This window comes from Nannobrachium achirus, assembly GCF_963921795.1.
Source record: "Nannobrachium achirus genome assembly, chromosome: 16".
NCBI classification, from domain to species: Eukaryota; Metazoa; Chordata; class Actinopteri; order Myctophiformes; family Myctophidae; genus Nannobrachium; species Nannobrachium achirus.
This window is the reverse complement of record NC_137823.1, coordinates 3,388,186-3,407,321: the sequence shown is the minus strand read 5'-3', so window position 1 is coordinate 3,407,321 and position 19,136 is coordinate 3,388,186. Positions and strand designations below refer to the sequence as shown.

The following is a 19,136-nucleotide window of genomic DNA, read 5'->3' as shown; positions in this document are numbered from 1 at the left end:
TGGCATGTTTATGAAATTCCCCAACTTTTAGAGCAGCATTCCATGGTGGGGGGGCCCCCAACACCAAAGGGAAAATTCCACTGTCTGAAGCATTTGTTTGGGGTGGATTCTGTAGAGGCTCGAGACGTTCTTTAACACATTCCCCGCCATTTAACAATACCTTCGTACTCTCCCCTGCCCCTGTCTCCATAGACTTCCATGTAATTCATAGTGCATGGATCATGCACACCCATGCCTAGATAATGCACCACATGTGTCCACATTGCTCACAGCTTTCAAACAAAAAAATCTGAATGGAAATCCGTTCAGGCATTCATGAGATAGCAGCCATTATGTTTTCCTAAAATGTAAACAAAGATGGCTGCCATGTTTGAAAGATGGGGTTGCTATGGGGGTTAAACATGCAATTTCGCGATTGCTATCATGCCTACTACATTTTTTGGGGTCAACATTTTTTTTTGAAAAAAAGAATTTTTGGCCAGGCCCGGGATTATCGGGCCTGGCGGGGAAAGACATTGAAATAATCTCGGGACTATCGGGCCTGGCATGCAATGAGTTAAGATCCTTCAGCGGTGCATGCATACCAGAATCACATTTATTCACCCTGTTAAAGTGCAACTTTTGTTGATGTTTAGAAATGAGTACTACAGTACAGTATGTACACACGTTCTACTTAATATTAGTAAGATGCCTCAGGGCGACAAGCGACCTCGCCCTTCGAGGTCGCGCCATGTCTTGGCGATCTGGCCAGTGATGTATATCGGACCAGTTACCCATACATGGAGACCCTTGGTACCCATATAAGGAGATCCATGTACTGTATATGGAGATATGCTGTGAGAGCCCAATCATGCTTACTCAGTTATTCGTTATGTGAACGTCCCATGACATCTATGACATCTGACATCATCATACATACAATCCCTTTTATGCCCATACATACATGGAGATCCTTGAAAACCTTGAAAACATTTTATGGGGGTCCTTGGAACAAAATATGTGTAGTCCTTCACATGAAACTAGTTTGGGAACCACTGGTATGAACAGATGGAATGGAAAGACTGACAGGACAGATCATTGTCCTGAAGAGACCTATACCTGTCAGACTCACATGTGTTAACGCACACACACACACCCACCACAAACACACCTGTCACTACACACTCACACACACACACTCACCCAACACACACACACCCTGTCGCTACACGCTCACACACTCACCCACCACAGGGGCGTCAATTGGGTATGGCAGGGGTATGCAGCTGCCATACCCTGGGTCCAGGGGGGAAAAATAAAAGTTATTCTCTTTGTCTATCTGTTCTGGTTATTATGTTGTTATATTACAGTAAAATGACGACAAATACAAAATGTAACAAAATGGTCACTTTAACTCAACCTCTGCCAAAAAAATACCCCTTTGTACCCCTTCTCTGCCATGCCCGAGGAACCCGAAGATTTAATAAGCTTTAATTAAAAAATATTTTTTATCGAAGCGGAACTAAAATAGGCCGGAACTAATGCTCCGTGATCGGTTTCTACACGGACACATTATTGAGCGGACCAGTTAACATTGAGACCGTGAACCGGAAGCGGATGGTCCGTCCTCTATTTTGGCCCGTTAGCTTTCTGTGTAAACACTGCGGCTTACAGACGGAGAACTTATTGATCAATTGAAAAAATTTAAAAGGATTTGAGAAGCTGATGGAATACGCGAACACACGATGCATAGCAGTGTCCGATCAAGCACGATGGGAACTGGATGAGCGCCCGCGTTAACAGGTAGGAGAAGCCAGCAGTGATAGACATAGAACAATCTTCGGGCTCCTCGGCCGTAAACTACGAATGAGTTAACAAGGTATTATAATTGTATTCTCCACACTTGTATTCTCCCCATCTTGACAAAATGGTAGCCTATATTCCCAGGTTCTGCAAGTCAGCTGCACAGGTGCAAATGATTATTGTTAATTGTGGCACGTTTACAAACATGCCAAGTTTAGCTGCACTTGAACAACCGTTCCAGGCTGCCATATCCAGCCCAAGAAACCGTAGAAACCTGTGTACAAAACTGACAAAACTCGTTTTTTTCAGACAGAACCGTGTTATACAAAATGTAATGCCTCTTTTCCATGAGGACTCCCATCTTTGCCATACCCTAGCTTTTGCTGAACTGACGCCACTGACCCACCACACACACACACTCACCAACCACACACACACCTGTCGCTACACGCTCACAGCGCCTGGCCGACCAGTAAAAGCAGTCCGTGCCAGACTTTTCTCTTTCTATGAGGGCGGGTAGAACATGACATGACTCCTCTGTGTTAAAACACGCCCAGTTAACGCTTATATTTATAGCCCTCACCAAACAATTATGCTGTATTACAAGGTTGGTTCTACACAAGGACCAAAAAAAGATATGCAAACAAGCTCTAGCCAGTGTATGCATGCGCACATATGCACATGCACACATACTGTACAGGCTTGCACTTATGGGTTTGTGTGTGTGTGTGTGTGTGTGTGTGTGTGTGTGTGTGTGTGTGTGTGTGTGTGTGTGTGTGTGTGTGTGTGTGTGTGTGTGTGTGTGCCTGTGTATGCACGCTCGCATGTGTATTCACAAGTGTGTACTGTTTGTATGTGTCCATATGGGTATGAATAAGTGTGTGTTTACACTGTGTGTGTGTGTGTGTGTGTGTGTGTGTGTGTGTGTGTGTGTGTGTGTGTGTGTGTGTGTGTGTGTGTGTGTGTGTGTGTGTGAGTGCGCGTCCGTGCGTGTGTGTGTGTGTATGTGGTCACCCAACCCTTTGATTTGCAGTGTAGGAGTGGCCCTCCATTAGGGACTCTATACAGCTAATTACAGGGGGCCGCTAGGGCTAAGGGTTATGGACGAGGGTCTCCACCCACCCAATCTCTCCGCAGTCTCTCTTGTGGAACGGCAGGGGATGGTCAGGATGGTCAGCCATCTTTTGGACGTTTAAATATAAAAGCTCGCGCTGTCACCGTGTGATTGCAGGTGGTGCCCACTGGCCTGAGCTGGGCAGGGTGACCGATCTGCGGAATTCTACTCTGCTCTCAAATTTTGGTCTCCTTTTATTGACACACGGGAGCAGGGAGGAACAGAGAACATGTGTGCGCCTGGGCGTGCGCACACACACACACACACACACACACACACACACACACACACACACACACACACACACACACACACACACACACACACACACACACACACACACACACACACACACACACACACACACACACACACACACACACACACACACACACACACACACACACACACTTACAACTATTCTTGTGAGGACATCACATTTTAAGCTTGCAATTTTATGAATGCCATGTGTCCACCTGTTTCTGCAACACTTTACTGTAGCATTATCTGCGGGACACTTCCAGTTAACAGCAGACATACAAGCTCACGTCGCGTCGCAGATGCAACCGTTGTGAGCTTGTAGATCACACTTGGCTGCGACGCCGGAAATGCCGCTCGCCTTCTGTGCAATGCACGATGGGTTGTTGGAAAGTTGTGGATAATTCTTTTTGTTTTACCATTCTTAACTCCAACCCTGTAGTGTGTGGCATAACTCAAATTTATAAATGGCATAGCTCTAACGTTAACCCTTTAACCCAGTGTTTCTCAATTGGGGGGGGAGGGGGGGGGGGGGGGGGGGGGAGTACTGCAGGGGGTACATGAGAAAAAACTAGGAAATGGGAATATTTATTTTAGTATTATGATCAATGATAAAACAGAACCTGTTCTTCTGTAAATTGTTAAACCAAATTACATCTATATCTTGACTTGTACAACTGCTCAACCTAGCTCCTTTCGGAACCCCTCACTCCACTGCTACGCAGCTCCGAGATGGGGTTCCTACTGGCTGCATGCCGGAATCTTCCGGCTGGGTGGACGATCCGCCGTTAGCTAACACTTCTTACCTTTGGTGAACACTCTATCCAAAAAGTGACGGGTCTCTGTTAATCTATAATCGTTTTACTTCTTTATCGTGGAAGAAAACCGAAGCACTGGGGTGAAATAAAGACTTTATATCGCTCAGAAGGTCAGCCGGTTCTGTGTTTTTAGACATTCCGGAAGTTGCGGCCGCATAGGAAAACATTACTGCCTCCCCTGGTCCCTCCCCTGGTCACGTGGTATATACACTTTTTGGATAGAGTGTTCACCAAAGGTAAGACGTGTTTGCTAACGGCGGATCGTCCACCCAGCCGGAAGATTCTGGCATGCGACCAGTAGGAACCCCATCTCGGAGCTGCGTAGCAGTGGAGTGAGGGGTTCCGAAAGGAGCTATGCTCAACTCAGGCATACAGGAGTCAGGGATACATGAGGACATGTCAGCATGTCATTTGTGGCTACCGGTCAGGGGTTGCCACAGTGTATCGTATACGCCAGGCTAGGGAGGGGCTGCCTACGTGATGACGCGGCGCGGCGGCCGTGTTGACTCTGGTGGCTTCAGAGTCAAACACACAAGAAGACCGCGGGGAGCGGAGTAGTCTAAATAAAAGACATGCTTGGGAGAACAGGCAGGAAGGGAACATCAGCGATATGTCATGCATCTCTGTAGGGACATGCTAGGCACCTGATTCAGCCCGGGAAAAAGAGTTGGAGAGGCCCTCATTGCGCGCTATAGAGAGAGATCTCTCTCTATAGCGCTGCTGCTACTCAAAGATTTGCCATTTCAGATCATGACAAGTGAGAAAGCCAGTGGGCCAATTACATGAGTTATATTTCGTCATTGTCGGGTGGAAACCTTGTATGTCCAAAACCGTTTATTTTGTATTTATCATTTTAAAAATTATTTAAACTAGTGAAAACAGCCGATCTACAAGCACACAACGCCTCGCACCGCGAGGCGTTGTGTGCTTGTAGATCGGCTGTTTTTAATACTTTTGTGCAACGGCCTTGTATGATGAAGCATGGCTTTGCTTTGCGAAAGAATTCATAAATTTGAAACTTGGAGATACAAGGTTTCTGTCCGACAGTGTCGATTTACTTTGTTGGCCGCCCATCCCCCAAAATGGAACGAAGGCCGACATTTAATTTTTTTTTTCTTTCTAATGGCCGGCCTGGAATGAACCGGCCGTTCGGGAGTTGTCCCGCTTTTCCCAATGGCCAGCACGTCCCTGATCTCTGTGAAGGATGGCGGAGACGAGAGGAGAGATGGAAGAGGGCGAAGCCAACAGCCAATCCAAAGTGAATCCATATCGCTGACTCTGCGAAAAACGATACGATGAAAGCGCTGGAGTGGAGGCTGATGCTGATGCTACGTGACAACCTGTTGTAGCAAAGACGGACACAAGTGACTGGAAGCTATAAACTAAACATAGATTTTATGGCGAGGGAAATATGACTAAGATCTACTGGTAGCCGGCGGTGAAAGGCTAACAGCTGATCACCTGTCTTGGATTCAGCGGTGCTTTTACGCTATAATGCGAGGAGAAGACTGGACACTTTGATGCGTTGTGCCTATTAAAAAAAATAACATGTAACCACTTAAACCCTAGAGACTTCGTTGTCCAGTGTCTCCCAGGCTCTATCCTTGGCCCGCTCCTTTTTTTCCCCCACTACACCAAACTCTTTGCTGAAAATAGCCGATCTACAAGCTCACAGCGTACCGCGTTGCAACAAGCTGTAACTCGGCTATCTTCAATCCCATAGCACTACTGTAACACTCCCCTTCCCTCGATGACCACACATGAAGCTAGATAGCATTTTTAGGTTTTAGAAAAGTTTTTTTTACTTATTATATTGATGATTGACCTGCTTATTGTAAATCGCTTTGGATTAAAAGCATCTGCTAAATGCCTAGATTGTAAATTGTAAGTGGTTCACATGATGTGAGTCAGTTCAAGTGAGTGGAGGCGGTGAACCCTGTCACCTCTGTGACAACCCTAAAGGCAGTGGCAGGACTCCTAAAATTAAAATCCCCGGGAAGGGGATATTTCTTTCCATCGTCTTTTAGCGAGCACAGACCAGCTCCAGGACAGGGAGTTACACAGCGCCAGTGTGTTCTGACCCTCCGTCCCCCTGCCCTGTGCCGTTGCCAGGGCATTAAGGAGAAGGACCATATTATGGGCTGTTTTACGTGTGTTATCCATTTAGTTTAGGTACATAGAGTAACTGACGCTCTGATTTTACCTGCGTTTTTCTTCTCTTTTTTGTGGCTCAAACTTTTCCACAGAAATGAGTAAAAAAACAAACGCCGACCCCATAAGACTGCATGCTATCTGCGTGACTCGTCTCTGACTGCCTCCTTGAAATCAGCAAAGCTTTGAAATTTAAGAAATGAGCTGTGAAGTAGAAAATTGGGTAAAGACTCTGAGATTCTAAGAAGATGACAGGCAGTCAAAGCTGTAATCATTGAAGAAAGGCACGCATCAACAAGCGAGGGGGGAAACCGCTGAGTCGCACAAGGCCTTCGTCAGACTCAGGATGGATGGATGCCCCGTCCGTGAACTTTCACTTCTCTCTCGCGGCAACGAGGGTCGTTCACGCAGATCGGGGAAGGGAAGCTGCTCTTAATTACAGGAAGTGACATGGCCAGGGCATAGCGTTATGACATTATGCTCTGTCAGCTTTGTCCTCGACGTTTCATTTCCTATTTGACAGAACCAAAGATTGCTGCAACAGTCAGGGGCGTCACAGGGGGGGGGAGTGGGACTGAGTTACTAGGGCCCAAGGTGGAGGGGCCTTAATTAGCTATTGAAAAATAGCAGATCTAAAAGCTCACAGCGTGGCACCGCGCTGCGAGCTTGCAGATCTGCTAGTTTTAAAAAGTTGTGAAAATGTGTGCAAATCTTTGAATATATGTATTTTTTTAAGCAAACATTTGTAACTCCAATTTTGCTTCTGGGGGGTCCCTGGAACTAAATATTTTGAGATGGGGTCCGTGGCCAAATACATATAATTTTGGGGGTCCTTCACATGAAAAGGTTTGAGCATCACTGGCATAGAAACATAGGTTTTTCAAAAAGAAAAAAAAAAAAAAACGTGAGAAGGATTTGAAATATTCCGCACAAATTTTCACGATTTTTCAAAAATAGCAGATCTACAAGCTCGCAGCGCGGCACTCGGTGCCGCGCTGTGAGCTTGTAGATCTGCTATTTTTCAATAGCACAAAATTGTACCAGGGCCCACAGTTTGGTGTGACGCCCCTGGCAACAGCAGACACGTACGTACGTAACTCCTTTCAGCGCGGGGACCGCGGGGTCCGCGGGGACACGTGGACGCGACACCAGCTCTCTGGCTAGCCTTTCCTTATGGATAAAGAGCCAGCCGTGATGGGTGGCCATTTTGACTGACCAGTGATTTTTCCCATACACCCCTATGAAAAGAAGCCAAATGTGGTTTTATTTTCATTTTGTCATTTTATTATTGTCATTTAATCCCCCTCGCCTTTGGCTTTGTTCTTTTCTTAAGATGACTCGTATGGTTGTACAGTAAGAAGAAGCAACGTTTTTTTTTCTCAATGTAAGTGGAAAAAAAGAGGCCAAATGGAAAGCGTGAATGTAATGTATCTACTCATAGGTTAACTGAAAATGTAAAGCACAACGCATACAGTATATCAGCCAAGATTACCTGGTATAACAGGTAATCTTGGCTGGTATCAACAAAACCCCAGGAGTACAAAGCGTCCTTGGGTTCATGAAAGGCACTCTAAATTTAAGCTATTATCTAGAGATGCTCCGATTTCACCAATCAACTGGAATCAGTATCTGCCGATACCGATATTCCCGATCACAGCGTCAAATCCATAAATTCTTCTATTAATTGTGTTACTGTAGCAGCATGTATATATGTAATGATTCTTCTTACAAAACATTGACATTGTATATTAATTATAAACATTAGGTGATTGCAGGCTGAGGTCCTTCAGTATCCAATTTAGCTTGTAGGAGTTGAAGCTGAGGTTACATTCAGTCCCACATATAAATACATATTGAGAAAATAGCTGATCTAGCTTGTAGATCAAAGCCGATAGAGGCATTATCGGCACATCCCTACTATTATCATTATTATTATTACACGTTCAAATCTTGAGTGCTAACCATTTCTTCCCTTAAATGAGGATTTCACTGTGGATCCTCTAAATCCCTGGAAATCAGAAGAGGAAACGGCAGACATAACGTGGGGCCATCATTAGTACAACCACAGCCTCAGCAGACATCACACCAACCCAGGAACACCAACCACAACTGTGGCTTCCACTTGCAAGAAGTCAACCTCCGTTGCTTAAACCACTCAGGCTCTCTGTACTTTGTCCTACGACAAATTGGGGAAATAGCTGATCTACACCAGGGGTTTTCAAAGTGGGTGACGGGGCACCCTGGGGTGCCGCGACGGTAGTCCAGGGGTGCCACGAGATAATTTGATAATATTTGGAATTTACGTATTTGGACACTTGAAAAAAATATTTAGCATCATTTTAAACTTGAAGTACAGAGTTATTTTCAGTCAGTTCTAACCAAAATGGCTATTACCTCAACGTTTTCCTCGCAACATAATAACTAAAATATCGTCACTGTCGGGCAGAAACCTTGTATCTCCAAATTTCAAATGTGTACGTCTTTTGGTAAAGCAAAGCCCTGCTTCATCATACAAGACTGTCGCACAAAACTAGTGAAAACAGCCAATCTACAAGCACACAACGGCTCGCGTGCTTGTAGATCTGCTGTTTTCACTAGTTTAGTACATTTTATAGATGATAAATACAAAACGAACGGTTTTGGACATACAAGGTTTCCACCTGACAACGACAATATGCTATAAATATAAGGTGCTGGGAGTGGAATTTATAATGTAGGGGTGCCTCGGATTAAAAAAATATTTATGGGGACAAAAAAGTTTGAGAACCCCTGATCTACACGCTGGGCATGTAAAGCGGGTATTTCTTTTAAAGATCTGATTTGTTTAAGTTTTCCGTACATTTTTTGAAAGAAAGACAACTTGTGCCTATATGGAGATGCCCAGAATATGGACACCAGTGGTAATGTGATGGACACAAACACATATTAGCGCAGAAACACATATTAGCGCAGAACTCACATAGACTGTAAGACCAAAGCCAGATGTGCATCACCGCTACAGAAGCAGAGCAGATAGGATGATATGAGGAAGTGATACAGACATTATCTGCTAGCCTGCTGGGTCGTGTGTGTGTGTGTGTGTGCGTGTGCGTGTGCGTGTGCGTGTGCGTGTGCGTGTGCGTGCGTGCGTGCGTGCGTGCGTGCGTGCGTGCGTGCGTGCGTGCGTGCGTGCGTGGAATGGTTGAGGCACACAGGCACATGCAGACACACGTATGCAAACGATTGCCTGCACAAACACAGATGAATATTACAGACAAACATCGAGCCAACATCTAGCGTCCCTTCCCAGCACCTGGGCCTCACAGAGCAATACTTCAAATAAACCCGATTATGTCTACAGTTTACAGTGTAGGCATTTAGCAGACGCTTTTAATCCAAAGCGATTTACAATAAGCAGGTTATACGTCAATTTAATAAGCAAGATAATGTCAGTACATCAACAACAATACAACAAATGCATAGGAATATCAATCTAGAACAAATAACAATAACATAGGTAGACCTAATCGGTAAAAACGTCTAAAACCTAAAAATGCTATCTAGCTTCATGTATGGTCATCGAGGGAAGACGAAATACATAAGAAAAAATCACACCTGCGCCAAGCGAGCGCTGGTGCTCACTTCGCATGGTATCAAACACCCGACACTCGACGTCGGTTATCTCCATACATGGAGATCCGTACTCATGCGCACACACAAAGCCAGACGACACGCGAGGTCGCGCCATGTCTTGTCCATCTGGCCAGTGATGTATATCAGACCAGTTACCCATATATGGAGACCCCTGGTACCCATATATGGAGATCCATGTACTGTATATGGAGATATGCTGTGAGAGCCCAAACATGCTTACTCAGTTATTCGTTATGTGAAAGTCCTATGACGTCTATGACATCATACATACAATCCCTTTTATGCCCATACATGGAGATCCCTGTCTCCGGGATACAATCCCTTTCATGCCCATGTATGGAGATCCCTGCTCTGAGTATCTGACATCACTGTGATGTCACCTGTGATGTCACAGTGATGTGTCAGGGGAACCACAGTGTCAGACGTTACCCGTCCGGATGTCCCAGACACGGACAAGCTGTGACAAGCTGTGACAATTCACCTTTTGTTAGCCTTCTGGTTGGTCCCGGACGGACCAACCAGCAGGCTCTATCTGCCTTGTCCCGCCCTGGTCCCGCCTTTGTTATGTTGAATTTGCTAAAACATAATCTTTGGAGAAATAAAAACATTTAAAAACATGCTGAGTCACTATACTGCCACTGAGCAGCTATACTGCCACTATACTGCCAAATGAGAATTGAACACACAGAATAACAATACAAAGCAAGTGAATTCAAATGGTAGTGGATGGAGTGTCCCACCGAGTGTCCCACCAAGACACAGCAACCAATGGGTGTGAAGAGGGGCGGGACAACGGGCGGGACTTGACAAAGGGTGAATTTGCTAGGGTCGCAATGAACAAAACTAATCTTCAAGTTATCTCACACACTGAGTTACATCCCCAATTTAGAAGGGGAAAGTAACGCTTTAAGATGATTAGCACCCTGACTTCTGTCTTCACCCACCAAACCTCCTGAAATAGACACGGCTCTGGCAACCCTTCCTGACTCTCCTCTCTCAGGCGGGTCTCGGAGGACGCTATCCAAACAGAACATGTCCGCTTGCCCCGAGTGCAGAGTCTGCAGACGCCAGCGCTGAATGGAGAATGGAGGTTCAGTGACGGGGGAGGCTCACCTGAAAGCATCGCACTCACGTTTTATTTGGCGGATACACTGCGTGTCTTTACAACTCCAGTAAACACTAATCTCCCTCATAAGGATTTGTGAAAATACTCTTTTTTTTTTTTACGTTATTTGGTTTTGCTCCATATCACCTCGCCGTGCCGAGACGAGATAGCTCTCGCTTTGAGCAGCGGAAGCCTGTTAGGGATGGGACGATATGAAAATGTCATATCTCGATTATTGTGACAAAAGAAATCGCGATTTACGATATTATCACGATAATCAAAATCCATTATCCTGGGGCGGAACATTAGCCAAAAAATTGCCGATCTACACGCTCACAACGCGTCGCTTGTAGATCTGCAATTTTTTGGCAAAAGACATTTAGGGAGTGGGAAAAAAACTATCACATACGTATATTATAAGTACCTTTTACCAATTATAGAGGGTTTAAATGGTACCAGATATGCAGCTCGGCAAATAAAAGATTAATTGATCGCAGTGCATGACGGAGGACGATATCACCATAAATTAAATCTCCACGATACGATTATAGTGAGTGTTTTTTTATCACGATAAACGATAATATCGCTTATCGTCCCATCCCTACAGCCTATATGAACAGATTGCTTCTTTTGTGCGTACGCAGCGCAGCTCCCTCGGCCATGAACCGTGTCCTGCTAAATCATTTTTGAAAGAATTAGCTTGACTCCTTCTCTTTCTGGCTGAAGCCAGTCTGTGCTTTTCTCATCAAGTCCTCACTTTTGCCGATAGTGATCTATCTATAGCCCCTTTTTGACTGCAGCTTTAGCACCACACCACACTACACAACACTACACCACACCACACCACACCACACCACACCACATAAAAATATCTACATTTTCCATTACAGAAAAGTACCCCTATTGGTAAGAAACAAATTGATCCTTTTAACTGTGATTATAATACAATATAAATTTGTATTACAACTATCCTAATTATACTACACTATAATCGATTGTAACTGTGATTATAATACACTATATAGTAGGCTATTAATGTATTACTATGATAACTATAATACAATATAATAGATTATAATAGTGGTTATAGATACTAACACAATATAATCTATTATCATGCATTACAACTATATCCTGGTGGTCTAAATGAAAAGTCAGTGAGTGATCAGTCATTTATGAAGTGTTTGGCCCTGTTTCGCCTAGCTCAGACCTACAGTACTCTAGATTGGATACGTTTTTAGTACCACTTTCACACCACTCTACTCAGGTCCTTGTAGTGGAAAACCTGGCACAAGTGGGCGGTGTGGAAAAAGGGGCTTTAATGGGTTTCCACGGCAACCAGGGTAAACCAGGAAGTGTTTGCCTCGAGTAACGTCACACCTGCTTGTTATGAACCATCACCCTCGTCAGCACCAGCTGAGAGGCCAGCCCCCCTCCTCCCCCTCCCCACCCCAAAAAAGGAAGAAAAAAAAAAAGAAAACTTTCCCCTTCTGTCCATGTTGTTATTGTATTCTTTCCCTCGTCGCCTTGGAGACCAACACTAGCGAGACGTGGGGCCAGGATTAAACAGTACAAAAATGTCAACCTGTAATTACAAGAACCTTTTCATCGTGGCAGCGTGACAACAGCTGAAAATAGAGACCAGTTGAGAGAGAGACATCCGTCTTTCTAGGCTGCCTCTACTCTCTACTCTTGACTTTGGAAGTGGTAGGGATGCAGTTGAATTACAGCGAGGCACGCAACACATGCATCTGGAGGACGGAAACAAAATAAAACGCACGTGTGCACACACGCGTACAGTGGTGTGGTGGTGTTCTAGACTTTTTTTGAGGGCATACTATAATCTATGATCCGCGGCTATATGTGTCCAGGGCATACGCCAGTGCATAATGCAGGGTTCCCTAATAGGCAGCCCGCGGGCCATTTGCGGCCCGCGGGGGGCTACTGTCAGGCCCCCACCAACCCCAGTAATAATGGTGGTATAAGAGCAGCAACAACACTAGTATATTGTCGTTGTCGGGTGGAAACCTCGTATCTCCAAATGTGTATGTTCTTTCGCAAAGTAGAAAGCCCTGCTTCATCATTCAAGGCCGTCTCACAAAAGTAGTGAAAACAGCAGATCTACAAACACGCCTCGCGGAGAGTACTTAAGTACTATTCTGAGGTGTTTGTATTTCCAATTTCCAATACTTTTATCTCAGCTCCAAATATTGTTCACAACGCGGGTTGTAAGCCTGTAGATCTGCTATTTTCAAACATTTTGTACTTTTTACTTTTGGTACTTTAAGTACATTTTGATGCCAACACTTTGATACTTTCACTCAAGTACATTTTGAATACCGGACTTATACTTGTAACAGAGTATTTCTATATTGCCGTATTGATAAAATAAAAATAATGTTTCGAAAATATTTTATAAAAAGGATTAAGCTTCATATATGAGTTTCTATTTAAAAATTACCACAAAAAGCGTAAAATAATGATAAAATAATCATTTTGGCTATTGTCAGACTGACTTTGTTTACATTCCTTATCAATCCATATAAAAGAATAGAAGAGGGATATAAACAAAGTCGGCCTGACATATAATTATTTTATCATTATTTTACGCTTTTTGTGGTAATTTTTTTATAGATACACATATATGAAGCTTAATCTTTTTTATAAAATATTTTGGAAACATTTAGCGTCCGTTTTTCAAGAAAAAGTTGACTATAGCTCCTTTAAGTAAAAATATGTGAGTACTTTTTCCCACCACTGTATACAAGAAGGGATGGCCAAGCGCTGCTGAATACCTATGGAGACCCAGAATTCCTCTGGGGTGGTCATGTGACGCCAGCAGCCCGACGGAGAGGATCTGTAAGAGCGTCAAGAGCCAATGTTCGCCCGCTGTATATTTGATGAATTTGTGTGAGTGTCTTGCGGAGTTGCACAGAATACGACCCGGCAATGGTATAGCGTCCTTGAACCCATTTAGGCCTAGAATTATTGAATGCTTTAGCAATTGAAAAATAGCAGATCTACAAGCTCACAGCACGGCACCGAGTACCGCGCTGCAAGCTTGTAGCTCTGCTATTTTTGAAAAAGTCGTGAAAATGTGTGCAAATCTTTGAATATAATTATGTATTTTTAAAGCAAACGTTTGTAACTCAAATTTTGCTTCTGGGTGATCCCTGGAACTAGATATTTTGAGATCTGGGTCCGTGGCCAAATGCATATCATTTTGGGGGTCCTTCACATGAAAAGGTTTGAGAACCACTGACACAGCAGTCTCTCAAGAACAGACTAACTGAGCTCCAGTTAAGTGAAAAGGACCTTTTTTTTGATGATGGCTGGCCAGATTGCTGACATAGAAACATCGTTTTTTCAAAAAGTCTTAGAAGGATTCAAAAGACACTTATAGAATCGGGTCAAAATTCGAATTTTCACGATTTTTCAAAAATAGTTAAAGCATAAAATAATGATACACAATAATGTGTACCCGTTCTAAATGGGTTTTAATGCAGTGGTTCTCAACCTGTGGGTCGGGACCCCCAGGGGCGTTACCAAATTATTTTGGGGGGGTCCCCAGATGATTAACTTAATGTGCAACATTGTTTTACTCACTCAACAGTAAACAAACCAGCATAAAGTTTAAGTGTATAGATAGAGGGTATCTGAAAATTTCTAAAGTGACAATTTAAGGACTTTTAAAAAATAATAATTAAATATTGGTCAAATTGTCAAATATTAGAGGCAGAAGTTGTGAAAATCTACATGCTCTGCTATTTTCACAATAGAACCGTGTTATACAAAATGGTTCAAACATGAAGCACACTGCCACCAACCTGTGCACATGAAGCCTGTCATCACATTTGGCGTTCTAATGTTGTTCACTATATCGTCGTTGTCGGGTGGAAACCTTGTATGTCCAAAACTGTTCGTTTTGTATCTATCATTTTTAAAATGATTTAAACTAGTGAAAACAGCCGATCTACAAGCACACAACGCCTCGCACCGCGAGGCGTTGTGTGCTTGTAGATCGGCTGTTTTCACTACTTTTGTGCGACGGCCTTGTATGATGAAGCAGGGCTTTACTTCTCGAAAGAACGTACACATTTGAAACTTGGAGATGCAAGGTTTCCACCCGACAACGACGATATGCATTATGCAGCAGTGCAATTTTTAACTTAACATAACATTAGAAAATTCTACCAGTACGTTGTAACCCCACCCTGTGTGTGTGTGTGTGTGTGTGTGTGTGTGTGTGTGTGTGTGTGTGTGTGTGTGTATGTGCATGTGTGTGTGTGCCATTGCCAGATGTGCACCAGCATCCATTGGGATGTAAATCTGCCTCACGTCCTCAACCAGACCAGTCTCAAAGGTTTATCTCTCTCATCTTCCCTTCCCTCGGCCGCGTGTCAAACTTTAGGTGCCGTCCATGCGAAAACTATTTTAGGTGAATCCGCAAAAGGTCAGCTTTGCGCTCCTGCTACTGAGTGCAATAGTACAGCTCCCTCCTACACTACCACAGGCAGCAACAAGTGGACATAAAGAAAATGCAAAACAAACGAGTTATATGTTACAGTCAGTTTGGGTAACTCAGTGAGATTGGGGTAAGATCGTTCATTTTGTCGTTCACCACACACCCCTAACACCACCTGGATCAATTCACCTTGATAGTCTCTTATCAGCGCCCCTGTGTAATTCTACGTATTCACCATGAGATGGCGACAACAGCCATTCACTTGTGCAGTCGCTGACGTCACTCGTCTGCGACACCTCTTTCGTTGTTTATCTACTAGCCCAGCTCGGCTGTGTTTAGCCATTAGCCATACTATGCCTAACTCTAACCCTAACCTTATCCTCTGTAAAACTATGCCCAACCCTAACCCTAACCGCGCTCCTGTTCTCAATTTCACTGACACTCAAATAAAACGTGACATATATAAATAGAGAGCGGACCAGCCCCGCCCCCAGCTATCATTTCAATGCAAGTTAATCAGTGGCGTTTGAAGCACCCGGAAGACTGCAGGAGCAGCCGTTTTTGGCACATAAATGCGGCACCCTGATTGGTAGGTTTGGATTATGTGCCAAATTTTTTGATTGGCCGAGGCCTGAGCAGGCGCACTAGGGTAAACAGTAGCCTTAGCAGTTAGCATACGCAGGCGCAGTAGCGTTTAACTGCAGGCCCACGTTTGACCACTAGGCTAAGGCTGCTTCAATCACAGATATAAAGAGCTAGATGCCTCGGTCACCTCTGCAGTTAATTGGAGCGATGTGCAAAAGTTCTAGTCCGGAGTTCCTGGAAAAACCAAGGGAACGCTATCAGTCAAAGTGACTACCGGCCAATCACAGCACAACTTTTCCGGGACTTATCCAAGGACCACAATTCAATTCAACGGAGCCAGTTCCGATGTTGCGCGGCTCAGCTGTTCTCACAGGCTGCGTACGTAGAGACCCGCCCCCACCTGCCTCTGATTGGCCTGGCAACTTCTCTATGTGTGACGCACGCGGAAGCAATGAACACGGAAGTGATGAAGATTCCCTTTGTTGCTAAATGCATACGCCCCTTAGCCGAAGGAGGCGTCTACCTTTCTATGTCTATGGCTTCAATGCTCTACCGTGGTTCTGGGGGCTTGAAAACAAACCCCACATTGCTCTCTTCCTCTCTCTTTTTGGTGCTTTATGGCAGCTTTACAGTGCCACCCTCAGGCCTGGCATATGTAATACAGTTGTTTAGTTGGGTTCTCAGTGTTTTCATGAGGACACAAGCATTTCGTGAGGCGATTCCGTGCGTACGCTTAACGTTTAGGAAACGACTCAGTGTATGTTCTTCGTGTGTAGGTAGCCTTCGCTCGCTAGCGAGCGCAGCGGGGTTGTTTCTGCAGCGTTAGCCCCGGCAGAACAAACAGTCAGCGCATAAAGACAGCCTGTGTGGAAGCGCCGTCTCACACCGGGGCGAGGGAGAGTGGGAGAGAGGAGAGAGAGAGAGAGAGAAAGAGAGGGAGGGGTGGGGAGCCAGAGAAAAGAGACAGGAACATATATAATAGGAAGAGGAAGATTTGTAACAGGCAGAGACAACAAGAAGATGAAACAGAAAGAGAGAGAGACACAGACCGGCTCGGAATGAGAAATGTACAAATACGAAAAAAGTGTCAGATAGCTTTAATAGGCTCTCTGGGAAAGCCCTGTCAAAATGGAGACCACGTCGTAAAATATTTCCACGGAGGGGGGGTGGTGGGGGTGCGAGGTGTGTGCACAACGTGTGTCTGTACTGTACTGTGTGGACCACTGAAGCATGTTAGTTTTCTCATGAGCCCTGCAGGGCAGATTCCGGCAGAAGGCTTTTATAGAACTCTGTTTGACATGAAGAGAGGTGTGATTTCAGCGCACAGATGATCCATTCCAGACATACTGTAATGCCGGACTGTCACACTGACTGTTCACTCGCCGTCACTATTATCTATTGCAGGGGTCTTCAACTATTTCAGGCCAAGGACCCCTTAGAGATACAAGAGATACAGAGAGATGAAGCAGGGACCCCCACACAACCCATAGATTCCATATAGACGGCACGATCGTCAGTGTATTTTGGATTCATGTCAATCTGTGTTTTCAGATATTTAACCACTTGAACCGTCAATACTTAATAAACTTGTCCTTTCACTCTGTACTTGGTCTGCTCTTTTTCTCCACTACCCCAAACATCTTTGCCGTAAATAGCCGATCTACAAGCTCACAACGCCTCGCAGCTTGTAGATCGGCTATTTTTTGGCTGAAGTTCTCGGAATATGGACGCTAGGGTTCAAGTGGTTAATATAAAAAAGGAGAAATAAAAGTTTCTATCACACAAAGATTTGGAGGACCCCCTGTAGTAACTCTGAGGACCTCCTAGGGGTCCCGGACCCCATGTTGAAGACCTCTGATCTATTGGATATTAAACAAAAGGAGCCCATCAACACTGTGTGGACATTGTTGGCATTCATTGAATGGTTTTAAAAGCGCCAGTGTTATCATTTGCACCAGCAGAGCGTGCAAGTACTGCGTTCTGTGTTTACGCTCGTAGCCAATCAGGGACCAGCATTCATGGTGACGTCACCATCAACATGCCATGTCTTGGCCATCTGGACCAGTTACCCATACAGTATATGGAGATCCATGTACTAGGACATCACCTTTTATGCCCATACATGGAGATCCCTGTCTGTAGTAGAACCAGCCAAACAGATATGGGCCATCTTGACCATATATGGATTATGTTAGTGTGGTATGTGGCCGATGTGGCCTCCATATAAGGGCATTCCCATATGAAGTCCTGTTAGATATGGTCTTAATATTGATGACATCAGGGAACTCCATGTATGGACATAAAAGGGATTCTGTTAGTGTGACATCACAGTGAAGCCAGAGCGTGATGTCACAGCCGCAAACCCATTCTGGTAGAGTGGTTCCCCTGACATCACAGTGACGTCAGAGCGGCAAACCCATAGACCACTGTAAAAAAAGTTTCACATACTAAACTGCGACCTTCAGTCGCAATAAGTTGAAGTAATTAGCAATTAGTTGAAGTAATAATAACTAAGTAATTAGTAACTCAAGTTTTCAAATAAATGTAGAGGAGTAAAAGTGCAATATTTGGACCGAGATGTAGTGGAGTAAAAGTATCGGAAACTGTAATAACTCAAGTAAAGTACAATTACCTCAGAATTGTTCTTAACCCATTCAGAACGGGTACACATTATTGTGTATCATTATTTTATGCTTTAAATATTGAAAAATAGCAGATATACATGCTAACAGCGCGGCACTCTGCGAGCTTGTAGATCTGCCATTTTTGAAAAATCGTGAAAATTAGAATGTTGACCCGATTCTATAAGTGTCTTTTGAATCCTTCAAAGGTTTTTTGAAAAAAAAATATGTTTCTATGTCAGCAATCTGGCCAGCCATTGTCAAGGAAAAGGTCCTTTTCACTTAACTGGAGGTCAGTTAGTCTGTTCTTTAGAGACTACTATGTCAGTGGTTCTCAAACCTTTTCATGTGAAGGACCCCAAAAGGATATGCATTTGGCCACGGACCCCCATCTCAAAATATTTAGTTCCACGGACCACCCAGAAGCAACATTTGAGTAACAAACATTCGCTTTAAAAATACATATATTCAAAGCTTTGCACACATTTTCACAACTTTTTCAAAAATAGCAGATCTACAAGCTCGCAGCACGGCACTCGGTGCCGCACTGCAAGCTTGTATATCCGCTATTTTTCAATAGCTAAAGCATTCAATAATTCCCAAG

General features: G+C 44.2%; 1 protein-coding gene across 1 annotated transcript in view; it reads right to left on the bottom strand.

The window, feature by feature from the left end:
• Nucleotides 1-19,136, bottom strand: part of usta (uronyl 2-sulfotransferase a) — a gene marked incomplete at both ends in the record, with an annotated part of 196,931 nt that overhangs the window by 109,306 nt on the left and 68,489 nt on the right. The window contains one exon of the mRNA XM_080744165.1: nt 7,260-7,361. Coding sequence (XP_080600291.1) covers nt 7,260-7,361 — 102 coding nt within the window. The remainder of the gene's footprint in view (nt 1-7,259; nt 7,362-19,136) is intronic.